Source organism: Garra rufa, chromosome 7 (assembly GCF_049309525.1).
Source record: "Garra rufa chromosome 7, GarRuf1.0, whole genome shotgun sequence".
Taxonomy (NCBI): Eukaryota; Metazoa; Chordata; class Actinopteri; order Cypriniformes; family Cyprinidae; genus Garra; species Garra rufa.
The window spans coordinates 24,472,619-24,495,443 of record NC_133367.1 but is presented as its reverse complement, the minus strand read 5'-3'; the positions used below and the strand labels follow the sequence as shown (position 1 = coordinate 24,495,443).

At 34.0% G+C, this 22,825-nt stretch overlaps 1 protein-coding gene across 3 annotated transcripts; it reads left to right on the top strand.

The window, feature by feature from the left end:
- Positions 1–584: 584 nt before the first annotated feature.
- Positions 585–22,504, top strand: LOC141339236 (tropomyosin alpha-1 chain). 3 transcript variants are annotated; one of them, XM_073844867.1, is made up of 9 exons: positions 585–889; positions 3,629–3,754; positions 14,687–14,820; positions 15,449–15,566; positions 15,650–15,720; positions 15,811–15,886; positions 16,093–16,155; positions 16,249–16,318; positions 20,389–20,486. In XM_073844867.1, exons 1-9 carry the CDS (start codon positions 776–778, stop codon positions 20,469–20,471), a joined length of 855 nt encoding a protein of 284 aa, XP_073700968.1. In that variant the 5' UTR covers positions 585–775; the 3' UTR covers positions 20,472–20,486. The 3 variants fall into 3 exon arrangements, with proteins under 3 accessions (XP_073700968.1, XP_073700966.1, XP_073700967.1); XM_073844865.1 differs by lacking the exon at positions 20,389–20,486 and adding an exon at positions 21,774–22,504 and having other exon boundaries at positions 589–889; XM_073844866.1 differs by lacking the exons at positions 585–889; positions 3,629–3,754; positions 20,389–20,486 and adding exons at positions 9,538–10,033; positions 21,774–22,504.
- Positions 22,505–22,825: the final 321 nt, after the last annotated feature.

Sequence of the window (22,825 nt, the reverse complement as noted above, 5' to 3'; positions counted from 1 at the left end):
GACCACGTAGCACAGCAATGTCACATTAGCCTATAACCACGATAGAGGCGATAGTTAAAAAACTATAATAACTATAATAATAATTTATTTTTTGCTAAGAGTTAAAGGTTTTGGAAAGTGCCTAACCATAAATGTTTGCAGTAGCACTACTGATATTTGAATGAGTTCTTTAGACTCTTTTTTTTTTTTTAGATGATTGTCTAAACTTAGATGAGTTTTTGCAGCAATTCCACTAAAGAACCATTTTTGGTTCCTCAAAGAGCCTTTCAGAACCATTTTCTTCTTAGTTCAAAGAACCTTTTTCTACAGAACGTTAAAAGTTCTTCATGGAACCATCAAAACCTGTATTTTTAAGGTCTCCCAGTCAAAGTTCTTATCCTCAATTACGGGTTAAATCTGGAGGCAGCTCCTATCTGCTCACCTCTCCATCTCATGGTCCTTTTTTAAAAACAATATGCACCACTCCAAATAAGGAGAAGTGCTTCTGACTGTGTTTGGTCCAGGCCATTCCTTCTCACAAGTGGTTAGATATGGAGACGGGTGGGGGAGAGAAGGGGGGGGGGGTGTTTTAGACTTCGGTTGGGTTATGTAGAGCAATCCAGAATTGCTGGCAGCTCTTGGTTGCAGGCAGCATCAGCTGCATTCTTCTCCCCTCCTAAATCTCCACGCATCTATTAATCTGACCACACTTTCGGCTGAAGGACCGAGAACTGCACTTCGTTCGTAGCTCCCTTGAATTTCAGATTCAACCCAGACACTAGATCAACCTGCAACCATGGAGGCCATCAAGAAGAAGATGCAGATGCTCAAACTGGACAAGGAGAACGCCATCGACCGGGCGGAGCATGCCGAGACGGAACAGAAAGCTGCTGAGGACAAATGTAAGCAGGTAAGAACTCAGAAATTCAGGTAGGACTCCATAGAGAAGTATGAAGTGAAAAATATAAGCGGTTCTAACAAAAGTGCTTGCAATAGGATCTGCCCAGGCTGGACTGTATGATTGTAATCAAGGAGAAGTGAGCCAAGACCTCATGCTTGAAAACCAAGTATGCATTTGAAGCTGCAATTCTGGGTCTTTCACAAGAGTGGCTACTTATTTTGTGCAATTATGAAGGAATTCGTAAAAAAAAAAATCCAATAGTTGGACCTAACAATGAATGATAGTTTTATGGTATTTATTAATCTTAGTTAATGCTATTTTTTTCATATACTAATCCATTTTTAGTTGTATAGGTCAACAAAAAATGAGCAATTTACCGCTCTTTGCAAACAGACAAATACCTCAGTAAATGAATATTGGCTGTAAGCCTATCCATCAGTATGTCTTTCACCATTCATAACACCTAAAGGTTATAAATGGACAAGAGAAGTCAGGCTGTCTGGAATCCTACTAGTAGATTAACGGACGCTCTCTTAAACACAAGAACCCAGCCAAACTGATAGCCCCAGATAGCAAAGTGTTCGTTTATGTCACTTCTCACTTTACAGCAGACTCAAATTAAATATAGTTATCTGTCATTACAGACAGCAGGCCTATGATTTAAATATGAGTTACCAAAATGTTTTGATATGTATTTTTTAATGCATTTGAATGTTTAAATATTTATTTTATATATATTATTATCAAAACAAAAATATTTTGTTTTGATAATATAAATAATTATGTATTATTATTATTATTTAGTGGCTGTACTCTTGAACACTAATAAAAACAAAATGATAAATAACATGATTATTTTTATGTGTCATAAAATGCACAAACATTCCATTTATAATAATCATGTTTTTTTGTTTGTTCCCTTATTCACACCACTGGACTATACAGCAATAAAATAATATTATTATTATATTTATTATTAAAATTATATATATATTAGATATATGTTCTTTTAATAATAGTTATGTATGTAATTTAAATAATAAATAGAATATAATTTTAATAATGTTTATTATTATTATTATTATTATTATTATGTACAGCGAAAAAAATAATATTAAAATAATATTATTGTTTTATTAATTACATAAATAATAATTATTTATAATTGTTTATTATTATTATTATTATTACTATTATAAACAACCACTAGACTATACAGCAATAAAATGTCTATTTATATTATTGTTTAATTAATTAATAATAATAATTATCATTATTATGATTATTATTATTATCAACAAGCACCACTGGACTATACTGCAATAAAATTATTTTTATTATTAATAATTTATTATTGTTATTATTATTATTATTATTAACAACCACTGGACTATACAGCAATAAAATGATATTTATTATTAATATTATATTGTTTTATTAATACATAAATAATAGTTATGTATGTAATTAATAAAACAATAATGTTATTTAAATAAGAAATATAATATAATTATTTTTAAATGTTTATTATTATTATTATTATTATTATTATGATTATGATTATTATTATTATTATTATTATCAACAACCACTGGACTATACAAAAATAAAATAATAAAAAAATTAATTATATGTATCATTACAATGCTATTATTGTTTTATTAATTACAAAAATAATAATTATTTTTAATTGTTTTTATTATTATTAATATAATAATAAACAACCACTAGACTATACAGAAATAAAATGTATATTTATTATTACAATTATATTAGTTTAATTAATTACATAATAATAACAATGATTTTTATTATTATTATTATCAACAACCACCACTAGACTATAAAGCAATAAAATGAATATTTATTATTACAATTATATTATTTGTTTATTAATTACACAAAGAATAATAATTATTTATGTAATAAAACAGTAATATAATTTAATTTAAATAATACATATAATTATTATTTTTAATTGTTTATTATAATATATATATATATATATATATATATATTATCATAAACAACTTCTATACTATACAACAAAAAATTATATTATTAGTTAATTACATAATAATAATAATAATATGAATGTAATATTTAAATTATATTATTGTTAATTTATTATTATTATTATTATTATTTATAATATAATTATAATTTTTATTGTTTATTATTAACATCAACAACCACACTATACTATACCGCAATAAAAATTGATTTAATATTAACATTATATTACTGTTTAATTAAATAATAATAATAATAATAATAATAATAATTATTATTATTATTATTATTTTATTATTATTTATTATTATTATTATTAGCAACAACTACCACTGGACTATACTGCAATAAAATTATATTTATTATTTTAAATAATAAAATGCATACAACTTTTATTGTTTTGTTTATTTGTAAATCTATATTTTTAAATAATAATAATAATAATAATAATAATAATAATACTAATGTACCATAAATATGTTTATTTATGTAATAAATAAATTGTATTTATGTAATAAATATGTACCATAAATATGTCATAAATATATTTATCAAACATTTTGCTTTTATAAAATGATGGATAATATTATGAGTGATAATTGTTCATAATCATACTCATAATATTACTAATATGCATTCCAGACAGATTTGTTGCTTGAACGTCTGGGATATACTCCCTTAAGTTATGTCATGTGTGCAGTGCTCTGACATGTTTACTCACTCTTCTTCATTCAGCTGGATGATGAGCTGGTCGGCCTGCAGAAGAAGCTCAAACAGACTGAAGATGAACTGGACAAGTACTCAGAGGCCCTGAAAGACGCCCAAGAGAAACTGGAACTGTCTGAGAAAAAAGCTGCTGACGTAAGTGAGGCATTCCTTCAGACTGGGGTTCAATAAAACAGAATCAGACATGACTCCTCTACAATAAACAACTTGAGTAATTCAAGTTTTGTTATGATGCTTTCACTTCCTGTCACTGGGGCTCTCATTCCAGCTGGTCCATTTCAGGGTCATGGCACCATTGCGTGTGTTTCAAATGAGGATTTACAGGGCAGTAAAAAGCTTTACCCCAATAAAACATGTCAACAGAAGACATGAATCTTTGAAAATACTTCTCTCCTCAGGTTTACTTTTGTAATGCCTTGTAACTGACACTGACACTGACACTCACTAAAAAGATCATTCTCAGGCTTTAAAAGGAATGGTTCACACAAAAATGAATATTTGCTGAAAATCTACTCACCCTCAGGCTATCCAAGATGTAGATGAGTTCGTTTCTTCATCAGAACAGATTTGGAGAAGTATAGCATTTAATCACTTGCTCACCTTTGCAGTGAATGGGTGCCGTCAATATGACGGATTACATCACAGTAATCCATAAATAATCCACATGAACAATCTATGAACGATGAACGATCAATCTATCAGTTAACATCTTATAAAGTGAAAAAGTGTGTTTTTAAGAAACAAATCCATCATTAAGATGTTTTAACTTTAAACCATCGCTTTTGGCCAAAAAATTTGTCTATAATTTATAACAACGCTTCCTCTAGTTGAAAAAGTCCATCCTTTGTTGTCCTATCATGTCAAAATCCACCTACAGGTTTGTTTAGAACTGTTTTGGACTGTTTCTAATTGTAAACGGTGTTTGATCTATGTATATTTCTCTCCTGATTCAGATGAGATGACTTTTTCAGTAGATAAAAGCAATATTTTGGATAGAGAACTCATATTTATGACAGCGTTTTATTGCCAGTTAAAAAAAAAAAAAACTACGATTACGATATTAAAGTAGTAATATTTCAAGAATAAAGTCAAAGTATTACGAGTATAAAGCTGAAATATTACGAGAATAAAGTAAAAATGTTTAGAGAATAAAGTCTAAATACTATGAGAATAAAGTTGAAATATTTTGAGAATAAATTCTAATTATTTCAAGAATAAAGTCTAAATATTATGAGAATAAAATCTTAATATTATGAGAATAAAGTCAAAATATTACGAGAATAAAGTCGAATTATTCCGAGAATAAAGTCCAAATATTATGAGAATAAAGTAAAAATATTAAGAGAATAAAGTCAAAATATTATGTGTATACAGTCGAAATACTATGAGTATAAAGTTGAAATACTACGAGAATAAAGTCAAATTATTACGAGAAATGTTTCGACTTCATTCTTAAAGCATTTTGACTTTATTCTCAAAATATTTTGATTTTATTCCTGTAATTTCGACTTTATTCTCAAAACATTTAGACTTTATTGTCGTGATATTTCAGCTTTATTCTCAAAACATTTAGACTTTATTCTCGGAATATTTCAACTTTATTCTCAAAACATTTAGATCTTATTGTCGTAATATTTCAACTTTATTCTCAAATCATTTAGACTTTATTCTCGTAATATTTCCACTTTATTCTCAAAATATTTTGACTTTATTCTCGTAATATTTCCACTTTATTCTCAAAACATTTAGACCTTATTGTCGTAATATTTCAACTTTATTTTCAAAACATTTCGACTTTGTTCTCGTAGTATTTCAACTTTCTCAAAACCTTTTGACTTTATTTTCGAAACATTTTGACTTTATTCTCATAATTTTTGCTCTATTCTTGTAATATTTCAACTTTATTCTCAAAACCTTTTGACTTTATTTTCAAAACTTTTCGACTTTATTCTCGTAGTATTTCCACTTTAATCTCGAAATATTAATACTTTAATCTCGCAATCTTAGATTGGCACTAAAACGCCATCGTACATATTTTAGTTGAAATGAACGGTTTGAAATTAAAACCGCATTAATGATGGATTTCTTTCTTACAAACATGCAGCTTTTTACAAGATAGTAATGATGGACTGGAGGATTTCTTGTGGATTACTGTGATGTTTTTAACAGTTGTTTGGACTCTAATTCTCAAAGCACCAATTAACTGCATCCATTAATCCACTGGTGAGCAAGTGATGAAAAATTTCCCCAGATCTTTTCAGATGAAGAAACAAACTCGTCTACATCTTGGATGAGTATATTTTCAGCAAATGTTCTTTTTTGCTTGAACTATTCCTTGAAGTTTCACCTGTAGAAACGTGTTTGGCCTTGGGGCAAGTGAGAAAATTGCGGTAATCACACCTGCGTGGGTCTGAAGTGGTCCATCCTGTCCGCTGCTCTGATAAGCTCGGGTTACTCCTCACAACGTGACCTCAAAGGAAATGACTGCATAGTTTAAGAAGGAAGCCGAGGAGGGGCGAATCAGTTGTTTGTGAATTCTTAATGATTCCAGCATGGGGGTAAATCCATTTGCGACAGAGAGAGATGTTCTCCACATTGTCGTTGACCACAAAACACTTCTACAAGACACACCGTGGCATTCAATAAGGGGACAAATGCAATTTTCAGTGAGCTTAATTTCCAGTAGAATGTTCTAGCTTTCTGATGGCAGACCAAGAGGCCTGAAACTGGGAATACAAGCGTTTTTTGCGTTCCTTGGAGCGCTGCCCTGAAAATGTGCACCAGACAAGCGTACCACATGTCATGCATTAGAGGAAACTGTAAACTAATTATACATCTGCATTGGCAACACCAAAGAAGTAGGTAAGATACTCTCAATGAGCGAGGGATTTTTTTGAGGCCTGTTAGTGATAAGTCGGCGAGCAGCAGGAGACTGGGACTTCAGTTGCCATGTAGCAGCCCAGGAATCCCAAGAATGTAGCGAAAGCAAACACAGAGGGCCACACTCCTGTGACTAATGAAATCAATGCTCTGCGATCGCTGGCTCGTCTTTAGAACAAAAGCACGCTTCTGAGGAAAGTGTGTCACACATGAAATGGTGTGTAACGTCAAGAGCGGAGGATTTAATTGTGGGGGTTGTAATTACAAAATTGTGTTTAATTGCTTTGTTAAAAGTGAAAATTTTCTCACCCTCATGTCGTTCCAAACCTGTAAGACCTTCGTTCATCTTCAGAACACAAATTAAGATGTTTTGGATGAAATCCAAGAGCTTTCTGACCCTGCATAGACAGCAACTATCTCTTTAAGTAGATGGAAACAAAAACATTGATATGATTAAAACATTTACAGTGAATATCAATATACAGTTCAAGTCAAAAGTTTACATACACCATGCAGAATCTGCAAAATGTTAATTATTTGACCAAAATAAGAGGGGTCATATCAAATGCATGTTATTTTTTATTTAGCACTGGCCTGAATAAGATATTTCACATAAAATAAGCACACATATAATTCACAAGAGAAAATAATAGTTGAATTTATAAAATGACCCTGTTCAAAAGTTTATACTGTGTTGTTATCTGAATCCACAGCTGTGTTTTTTTGTTGTTGTTGTTGTTGTTGTTGTTTGTTTAGTGATAGTTGTTCATGAGTCCCTTGTTTGTCATGAACAGTTAAACTGCCCACTCTTCTTTAGAAAAATCATTCAGGTTCCACAAACTCTTTGATTTTTCATCATTTGTGTGTATTTGAATATATTTGACAACTGAGGGACTCATATGCAACTATTACAGAAGGTTCAAATGCTCACTGATGCTTCAGAAGGAAAAACGATGCATTGTGAGACGGGCTGAAAACTTTTTAAATTTGAAGATAAATTTAACTTATTTGTCTTCTGGGAAACATAAGTATCTTCTGTAGCTTCTGAAGGGCATCACTAAATGAAAACAAGATGATATAATAAAAAAAAAAAAAGGACACACCCTCATTCCGTTCAAAAGTTTTCACCCCCAGCTCTTAATGCATCGTTTGATCCTTTTGCAATAGTTGTATATGAGTCCCTCAGTTGTCCTCAGTGTGAAAAGATGGATCTCAAAATCATACAGTCATTGTTGGAAAGGGTTCAAATACACAACAATGCTGAAAAACCAAAGAATTTGTGGAACCTGAAGGATTTTTCTGAAGAACAATGGGCCGTTTAACTGTTCAGGACAAACAAGGGACTCTAAACTTTTAAAAACACAGCAGTGGATCATTCAGGTAACAACACATTATTAAGAATCAAGTGTATGTGAACTTTTAAACAGGGTCATTTCTATTGTTTTTTGTTGTGGACTATATGTAAACCTCTTTTATGTGAAATACCTTATTCACGTCAGTGCTAAATAAAAAATAACATGCATTTTGTATGGTCCCTCTTATTTTGGTAAAATAATTAACATTTAGCAGACTTACATTTGACTTCAACTGTATTTTTTGCTTAAAAGAAATGGATATACTGTAAAAATGTTTTGTCAGGTGATGTAAAAATCTAAACCTGCATGGCCTTATTCAAAAGTATTTTTTAATATGATCGAATACATTACGTTACATCAGCTAAAGTAATTTTAAAGGAGAGATTGGTTGGAAACAACAGTGTTGGCATGTAAACTGTCAAGAGGGATGGAAGATGATGTTAAGTTATTTATAAGATGTTAGAATGTAACTTAATAAAATGTCAACAGCAAAAATCAAGGTGTATAACATGATTTGTAATGTGACCCTCAGCTACTAAACATACAGTTCTCCAGACGCCTGGAAGATAATAATTGTGGTTATTTTACTGTATTTCCACATTACATTTCTGTTAAAAATGATTTTACACTGTAGTATAAAGTAATCAAAAGGCTGAATTAATTTGTTCACAATATTGCGAAATGTTATAACGATATGTGACCCTGGACCACAAAACCAGTCTTAAGTCGCTGGGGTATGTTTGTAGCATTAGCCAAAAATACATGGGTCAAAATTATTGATTTTTCTTTTATGCCAAAAATCATTAGGAAATTAAGTAAAGATCATGTTCCATGAAGATTTTTTGTAAAATTCCTACTGTAAATGTATCAAAATGTAATTTTTGATTAGTAATATGCATTGTTAAGAACCTAATTTGGACAACTTTAAAGGTGATTTTCTCAGGATTTTGATTTTTTTGCACCCTCAGATTCCAGATTTTCAAATAGATGTATCTCGGCCAAATATTGTCCTATCCTAACAAACCATACATCAATAGAAAGCTGATTTACTGAGCTTTCATATGATGTATACATCTCAGTTTTGTCAAATTTAACCTTATGACTGGTTTTGTGGTCCAGGGTCACATATATAAAAATGGTTTCTATTTTAATGTACTTTAAAATATAATTTACTCCAGTCTTTAGTGTCAAATGATCCTTCAGAAATCAAATAATATGCTGATTTATTTTTAGAATTATCTATGTTCGCAACAGTGTAATGAATGATGCTGACAATTCAGCCTTGATCACAGGAATAAATTCGATTTTAATGTATAAAATAGACGTTATTTTCCATCGTAATAATATTTCACACTATTACATTTTTTTTCTGTATTTTTGATCAAATGAACGCAGCCTTGATGAGAAACTTCTTTAAAAAAAAACATCGTACTGATCCCAAACTTTTAAATGGAAGTGTATTAAACAAACATTAAACAGACGAGTAAATCTAAACCAAAGGAGCACTTAGTTCTATGGTTTACAGTTGTCACGCTTTATACAGAAATGTAGGCTAATTATCATAAAATCAGACTGAATTGTGACTCAATGGCGCCCCGCCCACCGTGACGTCACCGGGACCTGACTTTTCCACAGTTACATTGAAAGTTTTCTGCAGAAGTTCTGCCTCCTTACATTCTCTCACATTCCAATGACTCCATGAGACAGAAATAACCTCCTGCGAAGATAGTTTTTTTGTTCATTGAACCGTTTTGTATTCATCCGGACTGGGAAGTTTTGTTGGATTGCACATTTCGTGTCGTTTTCTTCTTTTTCTTTTTCTTTTTTTTGCACTGGCCATCCAAGTACATTAGCATTCCGTTATTGTTTGTAACATTCCTATATTCGGGGATTATATATATTTTAGGCTTTTGACGTATTTATTATTTTATAGCCTTTTGAAAAGTTGTTTCCGTTGTTTTTTTGCACATCGTTTTATTTTTCCTGACCAAAGTCGCGGTTCGTTTCGTTTTTACTAGTAAATATAATATAAGAAAAGTATCTAAAAATGACAGGTGCGACTTCTTTGGACGCAGTGAAGAGAAAGATCCAGACTTTGCAGCAGCAGGCGGACGACGCAGAAGATCGAGCTTTGGTTCTTCAGCGAGAGCTGGACAATGAGCGCGAGCTCCGGGAGAAAGTGAGACAAATCTTCTTCTTTCTTTCTTCTTATTTACCGTCTTTACGCTCTCCAGACTCCTCTACCCGCTCCCTCTGTGAGCCCAGGCGTCTATAAAAAGCTCCCGGGCTCCTCTGAAGACTATAATTGTATGTTTAGGTGAACAGTCGGACCTGGATGCAGACGTGAGGTTGTGGAATGAAAGGCGTTGGTCCAAAGGGACAGTCCGACCCCCAAATCTGCTTTTGGGCAGTTGTTAGGCCTCAGTGTTTTCTCATACAAGCTTGTTACACCGTTTTACCATTCTTTAAGTCTTAAAAAATCGTTTTAATGTACACAATTAACAATTTAGTTGTTTTCACTAACGTTTTTGTCTTCTTATTAACCTGCTTAATACTATCTATCTATGAGATGCTTCTCACAGGTCTAACTCTTAAAAATGACTTTTTTTTTGGTGTAACCTAATCTATTCATTCTTAAAACCATCAACCCATTTCTACAACAGGACAGAAAAACTGTAAAATGGTAGCTATTGCAGTTATAGAAGCAATTTCTACCTAATTCATTGGAGTAATCATTCATTTAGACCTAATGAATAATCTCTTTTAATTGAGAATATGATAAAATGTTGTATGTTTAGAAGGTTTTCCATGATATGAAGATGCTTGTCAAGGAAGCCCTTCCCCCACAGTCCTTGGTGGATTTAGATGCTCCATTTTATGAAATTTTCTGAGTCATAATTTGTGGAGCACTTAATGTGCAAGCTGCTATGAGAAAATACGGCCTGAATCCTCCTGGCCAGAATCCTGCTGGTATTGGAACTGTAGGAAGCGAATGTTCTCCAAGTCAAGTCAAGTCACCTTTATTTATATAGCGCTTTTAACAATACAGATTGTGTCAAAGCAACTGCACAGTATTTAAACAGCACAATAGTGTGTAAGTAACGCATTATTGTAAATAATCAGTTTTCAGTTAAAGGCAGTTCATCAATGAATTCAGTGATATCATCATCCAGTTCAGTTCAAATAGTATACGATATCGCTGGAAAGTGTCCCCAACTAAGCAAGCCAGAGGCGACAGCGGCAAGGAACCAAAACTCCACAGGTGACAGAAATGGAGAGAAAAAACGTTCTCCAGCTTTGGTTTAGACAAAGAAGAATTGTTAGATCTTTTGCAGAACCCAAGAATTTGATTTTGCGGTTCTCAAGGAAGACCCAAAGGATGTCCCATCTAGAGCTCCCAAAGGAACTGAGTCAGGATGTTGCTTCTTGCTCCACACTGGAGTTTCCTGTGGACCCTCTTCGTATTCAGATGACCATGCAGATATGCAGGAAGCTGGCACAGCTTGAGAAAAGTCCAGTTCTTCAAGTGTTTGTAGACTAATACTGTGTCTTTTATCTAGATCTTTAGAAGATAGATGTTAGGAGGTTCTTGGTCCCTACATCAACTTCCTTCTTTCTTTGTGGTGTCTAGTCTTACAAATTTAGCTGGCTTTGCTTTCACAAGTGGGAGTTTTCCCACTGTTAGTGTGACAGAATGCTGCTGGACTTGATCATGATGTGACCAATGACCTCTTCATGATGGTCCTAATTTATGTAGGTCATAATTCACTTTGGGGTTAAAAGTCAAGAACATGACCAGAAACATATGTGAAGCCTGCACAAAAACCATTAGGCTCCTTAAATTTGCATTGACAGCTTCCCATGGTGTTAGAAATGATATCAAGACCTCTTTTGCATATCTTTTCAAAGTTTGGTCACATAAGTGATCACCTATGTTGCAATACTCTAATAATCTTCTGCTCTTCTTTGCGTTAGTTAGGAAATAACCAATATTTTGGCATCGGTAACTCTCTCTTTTGCTCTTTTACCAGTAAGACCTTTAGAAAGTGATCTGGAGAATAAGCGTTCACTTCTTTCACTGTTTCTACTGTTCGTTTTCATCCGATAGGCCTTATTTTCATAATATCAGCCTATAAAAAGGTCATTTCACTGATAGGGTTCGTCTCAGTGTTTGCTCAATGTCACATACAATAGTCCTGTGCCTCAGGAAGTCGACAGCAGTCCCAGGTGATTCCCCTACATTTCAACCCTAAACGTATAATTGGACTCAACGTCACAGCGGCTCTAACAAGATCTGAGTACATTGGGGTTTAAATGGGCCTGGGTTAACATAGATCTGGGAATGTCGCCGTCTCATATCACACATATGGGTGTTTGGGTTCGTTTTGTACGTGATAAAATGTTCAAGGCTGCGTCCAGACGCTTCTCGATAACATATGGCTGTTTTTTTTGCTATTCTTTAGTTTTTGGCACTTCACCACCAGCATTCTCCAGAGCTTGTTTTACCATATATGGCTTGCATCTAAAGCAGCCAGGGAACGTGGTGACTAAGGAAAGGGCATGGCTCATGAGGGAGTATCCTGACCCTGAACTGAATGAGCATTTCGGGAGGGGAGAGGATGTGGAGTGTGTCCATTTCCTGTGCATTTTTCTCCTCCCCTCTCTGGTTCTCTTTATTTGAAAGGGGGTCAACCTCCTACTCCATTGATGTGTTGGCTAAATATGTTCGAATAAATGTTCAATTGACCTCTTATTTAATGATGTCAGTACTGAATAGCATTTTTTAAATACAAACTCGCACATTGCAAAATATAAAAGATAAAGTCACTGTTATGAGAAAAAAGCCACAATTACACGTCTTGAAATAAAACATTTCATTACAAAATTACCAATTTATCTCATAATTGTGAGATATGAAGTAATTTTTTTCAGTCACAATTTTGAGAAAAAAGCTGTAATTGTGAGAAAAAAGTTTGCAATTACAAGAAATATTTTACATTACACAATGTGAGATATAAAGTTGTATTGTGGGATATACAGTAAAGTGACAATAATAAGAAAAAAGTACTGATTACAAGAAAAAATGATGAGAAAAATATTTCTAGACATAAAGTCACATTGGCTGTTTCCATACAGATTTGCGCAAAACTTGTGCAATATTTTATAAACAAATTATTGCAAAATGACAGCGCATTCAAAAAAACGTCATGTGACTAAAATACATGTTTTTCGTCTCGCAGGTAGGTTTATGTATAGCGCAGCCACCGCAGTAGCCATTATTTTTGATCAAAGAAGACTAGGTGTGTATCTTTAGCCCAGCAGCACAATATTGCGATATTTTTCGAATCACCTCACATGAGCCTTAAACTTTTTTTTGCGATATATGTGAGTTTTTGCGAAATTGAGGTGTTTCCATCGGCCGTATTTCAATTTGCGCAATTTGAAGAGTAATGGAAACACAGCTATCCGATACGGATAAGTTATAAAGTCACATCGCAAAATATAAAGTTGTATTATAAGTCACAATTTTAAGAAAAAAGCTGCCATTACAAGAAAAGAAGTTGCAGTTATTAGAAAACATTTGCAACTGTGAGGTTTGGAGTCAGCAATATTTTACAAATGTCGATTTAAAAAAAAAACATTGCGAAATGATGCCTTTCCATTAACCAATGTCATGTGACTAAAACTTCTTTTTTTGCGACAAGTCATGGTGCCGGATATTGGTAGGTTTACGTAAAACATGCGTAATTGTTTGGAGTCAGGGCCCTATTCTTTATTTTATTGTGTTAATTTGTTTAATTTATAGATCGTTTTATGCCATCCAGTAGCAAACTAACTATAAGAAACGTTTGAACGTACTGTGGTATGTCAAACTCCTAAAAATAAAGGTTCTTCAATGGCATCGATGGTTTCATGAGGAACCTTAAACATCTATGGAACCTTTCAAATGTAAAAAAGGTTCTTTATGGTGTTAAAGTTCTTTGGATTTTTAAAAAGCTCTTCAAAATGACTCTTTCAAGAACTGTTCTATGGCATCACTGCAAAAACACCCTTTTGGAACCTTTGTAAAAGTTCTTAAATTGGCATCGATGGGTCCATGAAGAACCTTGAACTTCCATAGAACCTTTCAAATGTGAAGAGGTTGTTTACAGTGGAAAAAGTTTAAGATGGTTCCATAAGGAACTGTTCACTAAAAGGTTCTTTGGGGAACCAAAAAATGTTCTTCTATGGCGTCACTCCAAAAACACCCCGTTGGAGACTTTATTTGATCTGTTTACTACCATTCACGCTCGAAATAATCCACTGGACCTTAAAGAAAGCAGCAGGAGTCCGTAGCAGCAACTCTGACTCAAAACAAAGATGTGATCAGATCAGAAAATGGACGATTTGCTCTTTTTAACTTGTCCCCTATGCCTTGTTTTTCTGTCTCCTCTTAAATTTTAAACCCAGATGCAGTTTCCTGGCTGCGAGATTTTCCTACTGTTCTGTGTGTTCGCACGTCTGCACTGGGAGAGAGCCATTGCTGATATTTGTCATAATTATAGTTGCAATTATCAGTGCAATAACTGGGCGGGTTTGGCTGTGAGGTCTCTTTAAAGCCGAGAAATGTCACAGAGGCAGCATTGTGTTCATTCTGAGGCCAATCTTTGTTTGAATCACAACGGGTGGTGGTGGTCGTAAAGGGTGCAAAAATGTTTTTTCTGTCACAGTTGATTGTGCTTTGTGCAAAAAAAAAACTGATGAAAATGACATGCCATCATCAGGAGAAAAATATTAAAACGTATATTTTTGTAGTTGTATATAAATAACCTTTGACCTTTTTTGTCATCAGGCTGAGGGTGATGTGGCGGGTCTGAACCGCAGGATTCAGCTGGTGGAGGAGGAACTGGATCGGGCTCAGGAGAGGCTGGCAACTGCACTGCAGAAACTGGAAGAGGCGGAGAAAGCAGCAGATGAGAGCGAGAGGTCAATGGAAAGCTTTAATTTGTAAATAATAGTGGAATGAATTGATGTAGGCTTCGGGTGCAAACCACATGGTTTGGTGGATCAGAACATCTTTGTCTCATTGGAAAACAATCCACAAGCAAATGTGTAAGATGTTAGCACAATGTGAGAATTAAAATATAATTTTAAGAGTAAAAGTAGTTACTTTTAACCTTGTTTGAGAGGTTATGGTTCTCGAGTGAAGACCTAAGAGGGTTTTACCTATGGAAACAAACTTATTGTTTTTTTATTTTTGGTTTCCAACTTTGGGAACCAATTTTAATTTTAAAACTGAACTGAGAAGAGAACTTCAGAACTGAGGTAAAAGGAAATTTCCCATGAATTTTCAGAAATTCCACAGATGTTCCACAAAATGTTTTGAATGATTCATTAGCAAATCTGAATCAATGTTAAAAAAAAAAACTTTTACAGTAAACACAAACAACCAGAAAGCTCATGGAAATTCATTGGTCTGTTCCCATTTCTAGATTTCATGACCATGCTTTTGAATATGAAAAAAGTTGATCCGCAGCATATCAACTGAAGAGCTCATCAGTAACTAACATCTCCCATCGATGATCTAATTACTAACTTCTTGTTTCACCTCCAGAGGCATGAAGGTAATCGAGAACCGTGCCATGAAGGATGAGGAGAAGATGGAGATCCAAGAGATGCAGCTGAAGGAGGCCAAACACATCGCAGAGGAGGCCGACCGCAAATACGAAGAGGTGAGTTACAAGCGTCTGAAGGAACAACGCTTCCAGATGTTTAACGTTTGAAGCTCTTCATCTGAATGCCATTTTTGCTACAGGTGGCCCGTAAACTGGTGATTCTCGAGGGGGAGCTGGAGCGAGCTGAGGAGAGAGCCGAAGTCGCTGAATGGTATCACCTGCCTATTCTCACAGTTTTGTTCTCACACTTTAAGTTTTGGTTAACCAGCTAAAACACTGTTTTCTTCTCAAACACTTCCAGCAAAGCTAGTGATTTGGAGGAGGAATTAAAAAACGTTACCAACAACCTTAAATCCCTAGAGGCTCAGGCAGAGAAGGTAAGTCAACATCTCGCTTTTATCTGTTATTGTTCACAATTCAGTTTCAGAGCTCTATAATAATCATCGCTCGGCTTCAGAGCCTGATAATTGCTTTGAAACTAAATCACAGTAATTTACGGTTGAAGTTCTCACGACACAAGTGCTCAGAGAGCGATACAAGTTTATTCAGATTTGCTTCATCCGTCTTTGTTTGCGTGTTTCAGTACTCAGAAAAAGAAGACAAGTATGAAGAGGAAATCAAAGTTCTTAGTGACAAGCTGAAGGAGGTAAAGAAGTCAACAAATGAGACGAGGTCAAAGATAAGCTGCTCTTTCTCATCCCGAATGTCTTTTTTTCAACTTCCTTATTGTGTTTTTCAGGCCGAGACCCGTGCAGAGTTTGCAGAGAGGACAGTGGCCAAACTGGAAAAATCCATTGATGACCTGGAAGGTATGAACATAGTCATTTTTGTGTTAAATAAGTTTACTGTGGAGCCAAAAGTTCAACTGAAAGTCTTTTGCAATATTGGGGTGTAAGTAAATGAACACTGAGACTCTGCTTACTTAACTACATTTTCTAGAAGTGCAAGTGTTTTCAAAACAGTAAACTGTAGCTTTTCCAGTAATTAGCAATGACTTCTGTTGTTGCTGTTTAGCATGACAACATCTTGACTCATTGCAGTGAGCTGGTTGAATTGTTTCATTCAGATAGTTATTTTTGTTTGAACTTGTTCATAAGGAGTTACAACAATTTTATTCAAAAACCAGATGTGATTGGTTTGGGTGATCTGCTTTAGTGAATCACTTTATTCTGATGAAATGAACCGGTTCAAAACTAGATTTGATTAGTTTGGGAGGTTCGTTTTTACAGTTTTTTTTTTTTTTTTTCATTCAAAACCAGATTTGTTTGGTTTGGGTGGTCTGCTTAAGTGAATCACTTTATTCTGATGGAATGAACCAATTCAAAACTAGATTTGATTGGTTTTGGAGGTTTGTTTTTTGCTATTTTTTTTTTTAATTCATAAACCAGATGTGATTGGTTTGGGTGATCTGCTTTAGTGAATCACTTTATTCTGATGAAATGAACCGGTTCAAAACTAGATTTGATTAGTTTGGGAGGTTCGTTTTTACAGTTATTTTTTTTCATTCAAAACCAGATTTGTTTGGTTTGGGTGGTCTGCTTTAGTGAATCACTTTATTCTGATGGAATGAACCAATTCAAAACTAGATTCGATTGGTTTGGGAGGTTCGTTTTTTGCTATTTTTTAATTCAAAAAACAGATTTGATTGGTTTGGGTGGTCTGCTTTAGTGAATCACTTTATTCTGTTGAAATGAACCGATTCAAAACTAGATTTGATTGGTTTTGGAGGTTTGTTTTTTGCTATTTTTTTTTTAATTCATAAACCAGATATGATTGGTTTGGGTGGTCTGCTTAAGTGAATCACTTTACTCTGATGGAATGAACCAATTCAAAACTAAATTCGATTGGTTTGGGAGGTTCGTTTTTTGCTATTTTTTAATTCAAAAAACAGATTTGATTGGTTTGGGTGGTCTGCTTTAGTGAATCACTTTATTCTGATGGAATGAACTGGTTCAAAACTAGATTCGATTGGTTTTGGAGGTTTGTTTTTTGCTATTTTTTTTTTAATTCATAAACCAGATATGATTGGTTTGGGTGGTCCGTCTTAGTGAATCAGTTTATTCTGACGGAATGAACCGGTTCAAAACTAGATTCGAATGGTTTTGGAGGTTTTATTTTTTTTTTGCAGTTTTTTCCATTCATAAACCAGATGTGATTGGTTTGGGTGATCTGCTTTAGTGAATCACTTTATTCTGATGAAATGAACCGGTTCAAAACTAGATTTGATTAGTTTGGGAGGTTCGTTTTTACAGTTTTTTTTTTTTTTTTTCATTCAAAACCAGATTTGTTTGGTTTGGGTGGTCTGCTTAAGTGAATCACTTTATTCTGATGGAATGAACCAATTCAAAACTAGATTTGATTGGTTTTGGAGGTTTGTTTTTTGCTATTTTTTTTTTTAATTCATAAACCAGATGTGATTGGTTTGGGTGATCTGCTTTAGTGAATCACTTTATTCTGATGAAATGAACCGGTTCAAAACTAGATTTGATTAGTTTGGGAGGTTCGTTTTTACAGTTATTTTTTTTCATTCAAAACCAGATTTGTTTGGTTTGGGTGGTCTGCTTTAGTGAATCACTTTATTCTGATGGAATGAACCAATTCAAAACTAGATTCGATTGGTTTGGGAGGTTCGTTTTTTGCTATTTTTTAATTCAAAAAACAGATTTGATTGGTTTGGGTGGTCTGCTTTAGTGAATCACTTTATTCTGTTGAAATGAACCGATTCAAAACTAGATTTGATTGGTTTTGGAGGTTTGTTTTTTGCTATTTTTTTTTTAATTCATAAACCAGATATGATTGGTTTGGGTGGTCTGCTTAAGTGAATCACTTTACTCTGATGGAATGAACCAATTCAAAACTAGATTCGATTGGTTTGGGAGGTTCGTTTTTTGCTATTTTTTAATTCAAAAAACAGATTTGATTGGTTTGGGTGGTCTGCTTTAGTGAATCACTTTATTCTGATGGAATGAACTGGTTCAAAACTAGATTCGATTGGTTTTGGAGGTTTGTTTTTTGCTATTTTTTTTTTAATTCATAAACCAGATATGATTGGTTTGGGTGGTCCGTCTTAGTGAATCAGTTTATTCTGACGGAATGAACCGGTTCAAAACTAGATTCGAATGGTTTTGGAGGTTTTATTTTTTTTTTGCAGTTTTTTCCATTCATAAACCAGATGTGATTGGTTTGGGTGGTCTGCTTTAGTGAATCACTTTATTCTGATGAAATGAACCGGTTCAAAACTAGATTTGATTAGTTTGGGAGGTTCGTTTTTACATTTTTTTTTTTTTTCCATTCAAAACCAGATTTGTTTGGTTTGGGTGGTCTGCTTTAGTGAATCACTTTATTCTGATGGAATGAACCAATTCAAAACTAGATTCGATTGGTTTGGGAGGTTCGTTTTTTGCTATTTTTTAATTCAAAAAACAGATTTGATTGGTTTGGGTGGTCTGCTTTAGTGAATCACTTTATTCTGATGGAATGAACCGATTCAAAACTAGATTTGATTGGTTTGGGTGGTCTGCTTAAGTGAATTACTTTACTCTGATGGAATGAACCGATTCAAAACTAGATTTGATTGGTTTGGGAGGTTCGTTTTTACATTTTTTTTTTTTTTCCATTCAAAACCAGATTTGTTTGGTTTGGGTGGTCTGCTTTAGTGAATCACTTTATTCTGATGGAATGAACCAATTCAAAACTAGATTCAAGTGGTTTGGGAGGTTCGTTTTTTGCTATTTTTTAATTCAAAAAACAGGTTTGATTGGTTTTGGTGGTCTGCTTTAGTGAATCACTTTATTCTGATGGAATGAACCGATTCAAAACTAGATTTGATTGGTTTGGGAGGTTCATTTTTTGCATTTTTTTTCCATTCATAAACCAGATTTAATTTGTCTGGGTGGTCTGCTTTAGTGAATCACTTTTGTCTGATGGAATGAACCGATTCAAATATAGATTCGATTGGTTTGGGTGGTTCGTTTTTGCAGTTATTTTCATTCAAAAACCAGATGTGATTGGTTTTGCTGGTCCGTTTAAGTGAATCAGTTTATTCTAATGGAATGAACCAGTTCAAACCTAAATTCGATTGGTTTGGGCGGTTTATTTGAGCTAATTGCTATGTTCCGATGGATAGAACACAAATTATTATTTTACATTGCTATTTTTTCTTTGTAAACGATGATGTAGCTAACAACCTATTCAAAAAAGTCATTTTTGACTCTAGTTTGACTTGGCAAGCAACACTACACATTGAACACATTGTTATTATGAAAATTTCAGTGAAGGTAAGAAAGTGGCTAAATGAACTTTTCACCTTCAGAAATGACCAGTGGCGAAGCAGGACACATCGAAAAGTCTTGCGTGGAAGGGGTTTTGCAGGTCATAGGCGGGTCATGCTCCCCGTCTGTGAAAGGGCCATAAAATCTTTTAAAAAACACAACACCATATTGTTTTAGACCAGTTTTGTCAGAGTTCCAGCAGGCTTGTGTTTCAACTGCTTGAATCTTTCACTGGAAGATGATATATTCGGCTCAGTGTATGGAATTGGTTTGAACAGGCCTGGTATTGCTTGTGTCCCAAGAGAAATGAAGTAGGTCTGTTTCCTACAGCGCAAGTCAACTCTTTACAAGACCAAAGTCTGCAATTGCTTATTAAAAGTATTTATGACTAGTAGAAGTAACTTGGGAGCATATCTTCTCTGAGCCGGATGGAAATTTTACAGTCGTTATTGGTTTGCACATGATTTTCCTGGTAGTGAGCGTCATAGCATGTTTGTTCTTCATACATCCATCCATCCATTAACTTCTTGTCTTTCTCTTTTTCATTTGGTTTCTGTCCATTGCTGCTTCTCATCCTTCGCTTTCCTGCTTCTCCTGCCGATCTTCAGATGAACTCTATGCTCAGAAGCTGAAGTACAAAGCCATCTCTGAGGAGCTGGACCATGCTCTCAATGACATGACCTCTCTGTAGATCCATCTCCGTCTCGCTCTGCTGTACCTCCTTTCTAGACACTATCTTCATGTTTGCTTCATTTTCTTCAACGTGTCTTCGCTAGTCTCAATAAAACACTCCTGTAGTTTCATTTCAGACTCTCAATCTTCTGTTTTCATTGGTAATAATTCATTTTGAAGATTGAAAAGGGTCTCTATGATGATGGAAAACCTGGAAATATGAGGAATTTTAGGCTTAGATTAAATATTGTACTTGCTCCTCATGTAGTGATGTCCGATTTGTAAGGGAATTGTTTTCTATTGACTGCAACGCTCAAATTTCGCCACAAATTTGTCTGAAAATTAAACCCATTAATCACAAATGACTGGAATGGTCATAAAAAGTAATTGGTCATAGAGATTCATTGCTCAAAAAGTATCAGATCCTTTGAGAAATTTGAGATCTTTACGCAAAAACGATATCAGACTCAGTAACTAAATAACAATATGCTCGGCTCAGCCCAACTCCCAACTCAGACCTCATTTAATCTACATTTATTAAATATAGTAACTATATGTGACCCTGGATCACAAACCAGTCACAAGTAGCACTGATATATTTGTAGCAAAGCAATAAGTCAATAGTTTTTTTATGCCAAAAATCATTAGGATATTAAGCAAAGATCATGTTCCATGAAGATATTTTGTATATTTCCTACCATAAATATATGAAAACTTAATTTTTGCTTGGTAATATGCATTGCTAAGAACTTCGTTTGGAAAACTTTGAAAGGAGATTTTCTCAATATTTAAATTTTTTTGCACCCTCAGATTCCACATTTTAAAATAGTTGCATCTCAGCAAAATCCTAACAAACCATACATCAATGGAAAGCTTATTCAGCTTTCAGGTGATGAATAAATCTCAATTTCCAAAAAATCGACCCCTATGATTGGTTTTGTAGTCCATGTTCACATACTAGAAATGTTAAATGTAATATATATTAAATATTCTTAAGTTTCCTACTCCTCTCTTACGATATTCTGCTGTCCATAAAGGTGAGGTTGTATTTCCCACGTATACCTGTATTCATTTAATATATTGACAATGTAGTATTTTACTAATCTTCACCTTAGAAAAGTTCTTTAGACGTACACTTTGTTGTTTTAAATACTATTACTGACACACTGACCATTCAACGCAAGCAAATGAAAATCTTTCACTGTGTGGTTGTGGATCAAATGCACTACTATACTAAGACTGCAGTCCTATTTTCACGTGTGTACAGTATACATATTTACAGCAGCACTATCTGACAAGCTATTTTCATTTTTGCTTTCAGAAAAATTATCTTCTGCAAAAGAAGAAAACCTCGGAATGCATCAAGTGCTGGATCAGACGCTTCAGGAGCTGAACAGCTTATAAGAGAGAGACGATGAGAGAGAATGACGTCCATCTTACAACATTCCACAAATACTCTCCTTCATTCCAACTCGCAAGCTATTGAGCCCTATTTTTTTCACCCTCACAGAATAGGCTAATAATTTAATTTTGGATCTGAGGTATTTCTTTCGCGCTTTTTTCCCCAAGTTGGCTCCATATCGCTACTTCCAAAAATAGCCAAACAACCTGAGGTGCTATGTTCGAGTTTTCCCACTAAAGCAACGTTATTATATGTAGTTTACTAAATGGGAAGGTAAAATGAATATGTTAATGTGCTGAGCAAATATTCACTTTAAGTTTCGCCATTAATGTAACGTATTCCGGTCAAATGAAGACGTTAATGATGGTGTTTTCATTGCAGTGTTTCTCAAATGTACATCATGAGCTCCATCTACTGGCCACACGATGGTATTTTTGACATACCATGGTATATATCAAAAGTAGGCTACCTAAGTTTGTGGAATTTTGTGGAACCACCTCAAAATAGGGACCAAACAAAGACCAAAGAAACATATATTTCCTCAAATTTCTGTGAATGCGTTGTTGCTTTTTTCCCTGTCAAATGAGTATTTCAAAATGCCTCAAACGTTTCTTTTAAACTTCCTGTGTAATAAATTTTTATAAAAAGTCTGTTTGTGTTTGGTTATTGTCCAGAATGTTACATGGACAACATGTAAAGCTTCATATTTCTAGACTTCCAAGTTATGCTTGACTTATGCCTATTTTTTATTTTTTATATTTTTTATCTCACACAGTAAAAGTGGTACTTACAGTAAATAAGTATCGGTATATGACCACCTGAGGCAGACAAAACAAAGCTCAAAAATGATATCTTAACCGTTCTGACCTGTTGTTACGAATCCCACCAAAGGATTTTGCTCATACATATTAATTAGGTTACGTGACGTTCTTCAAACAGACCTACCTAATTGGCTGAGAGGCAAACTATCG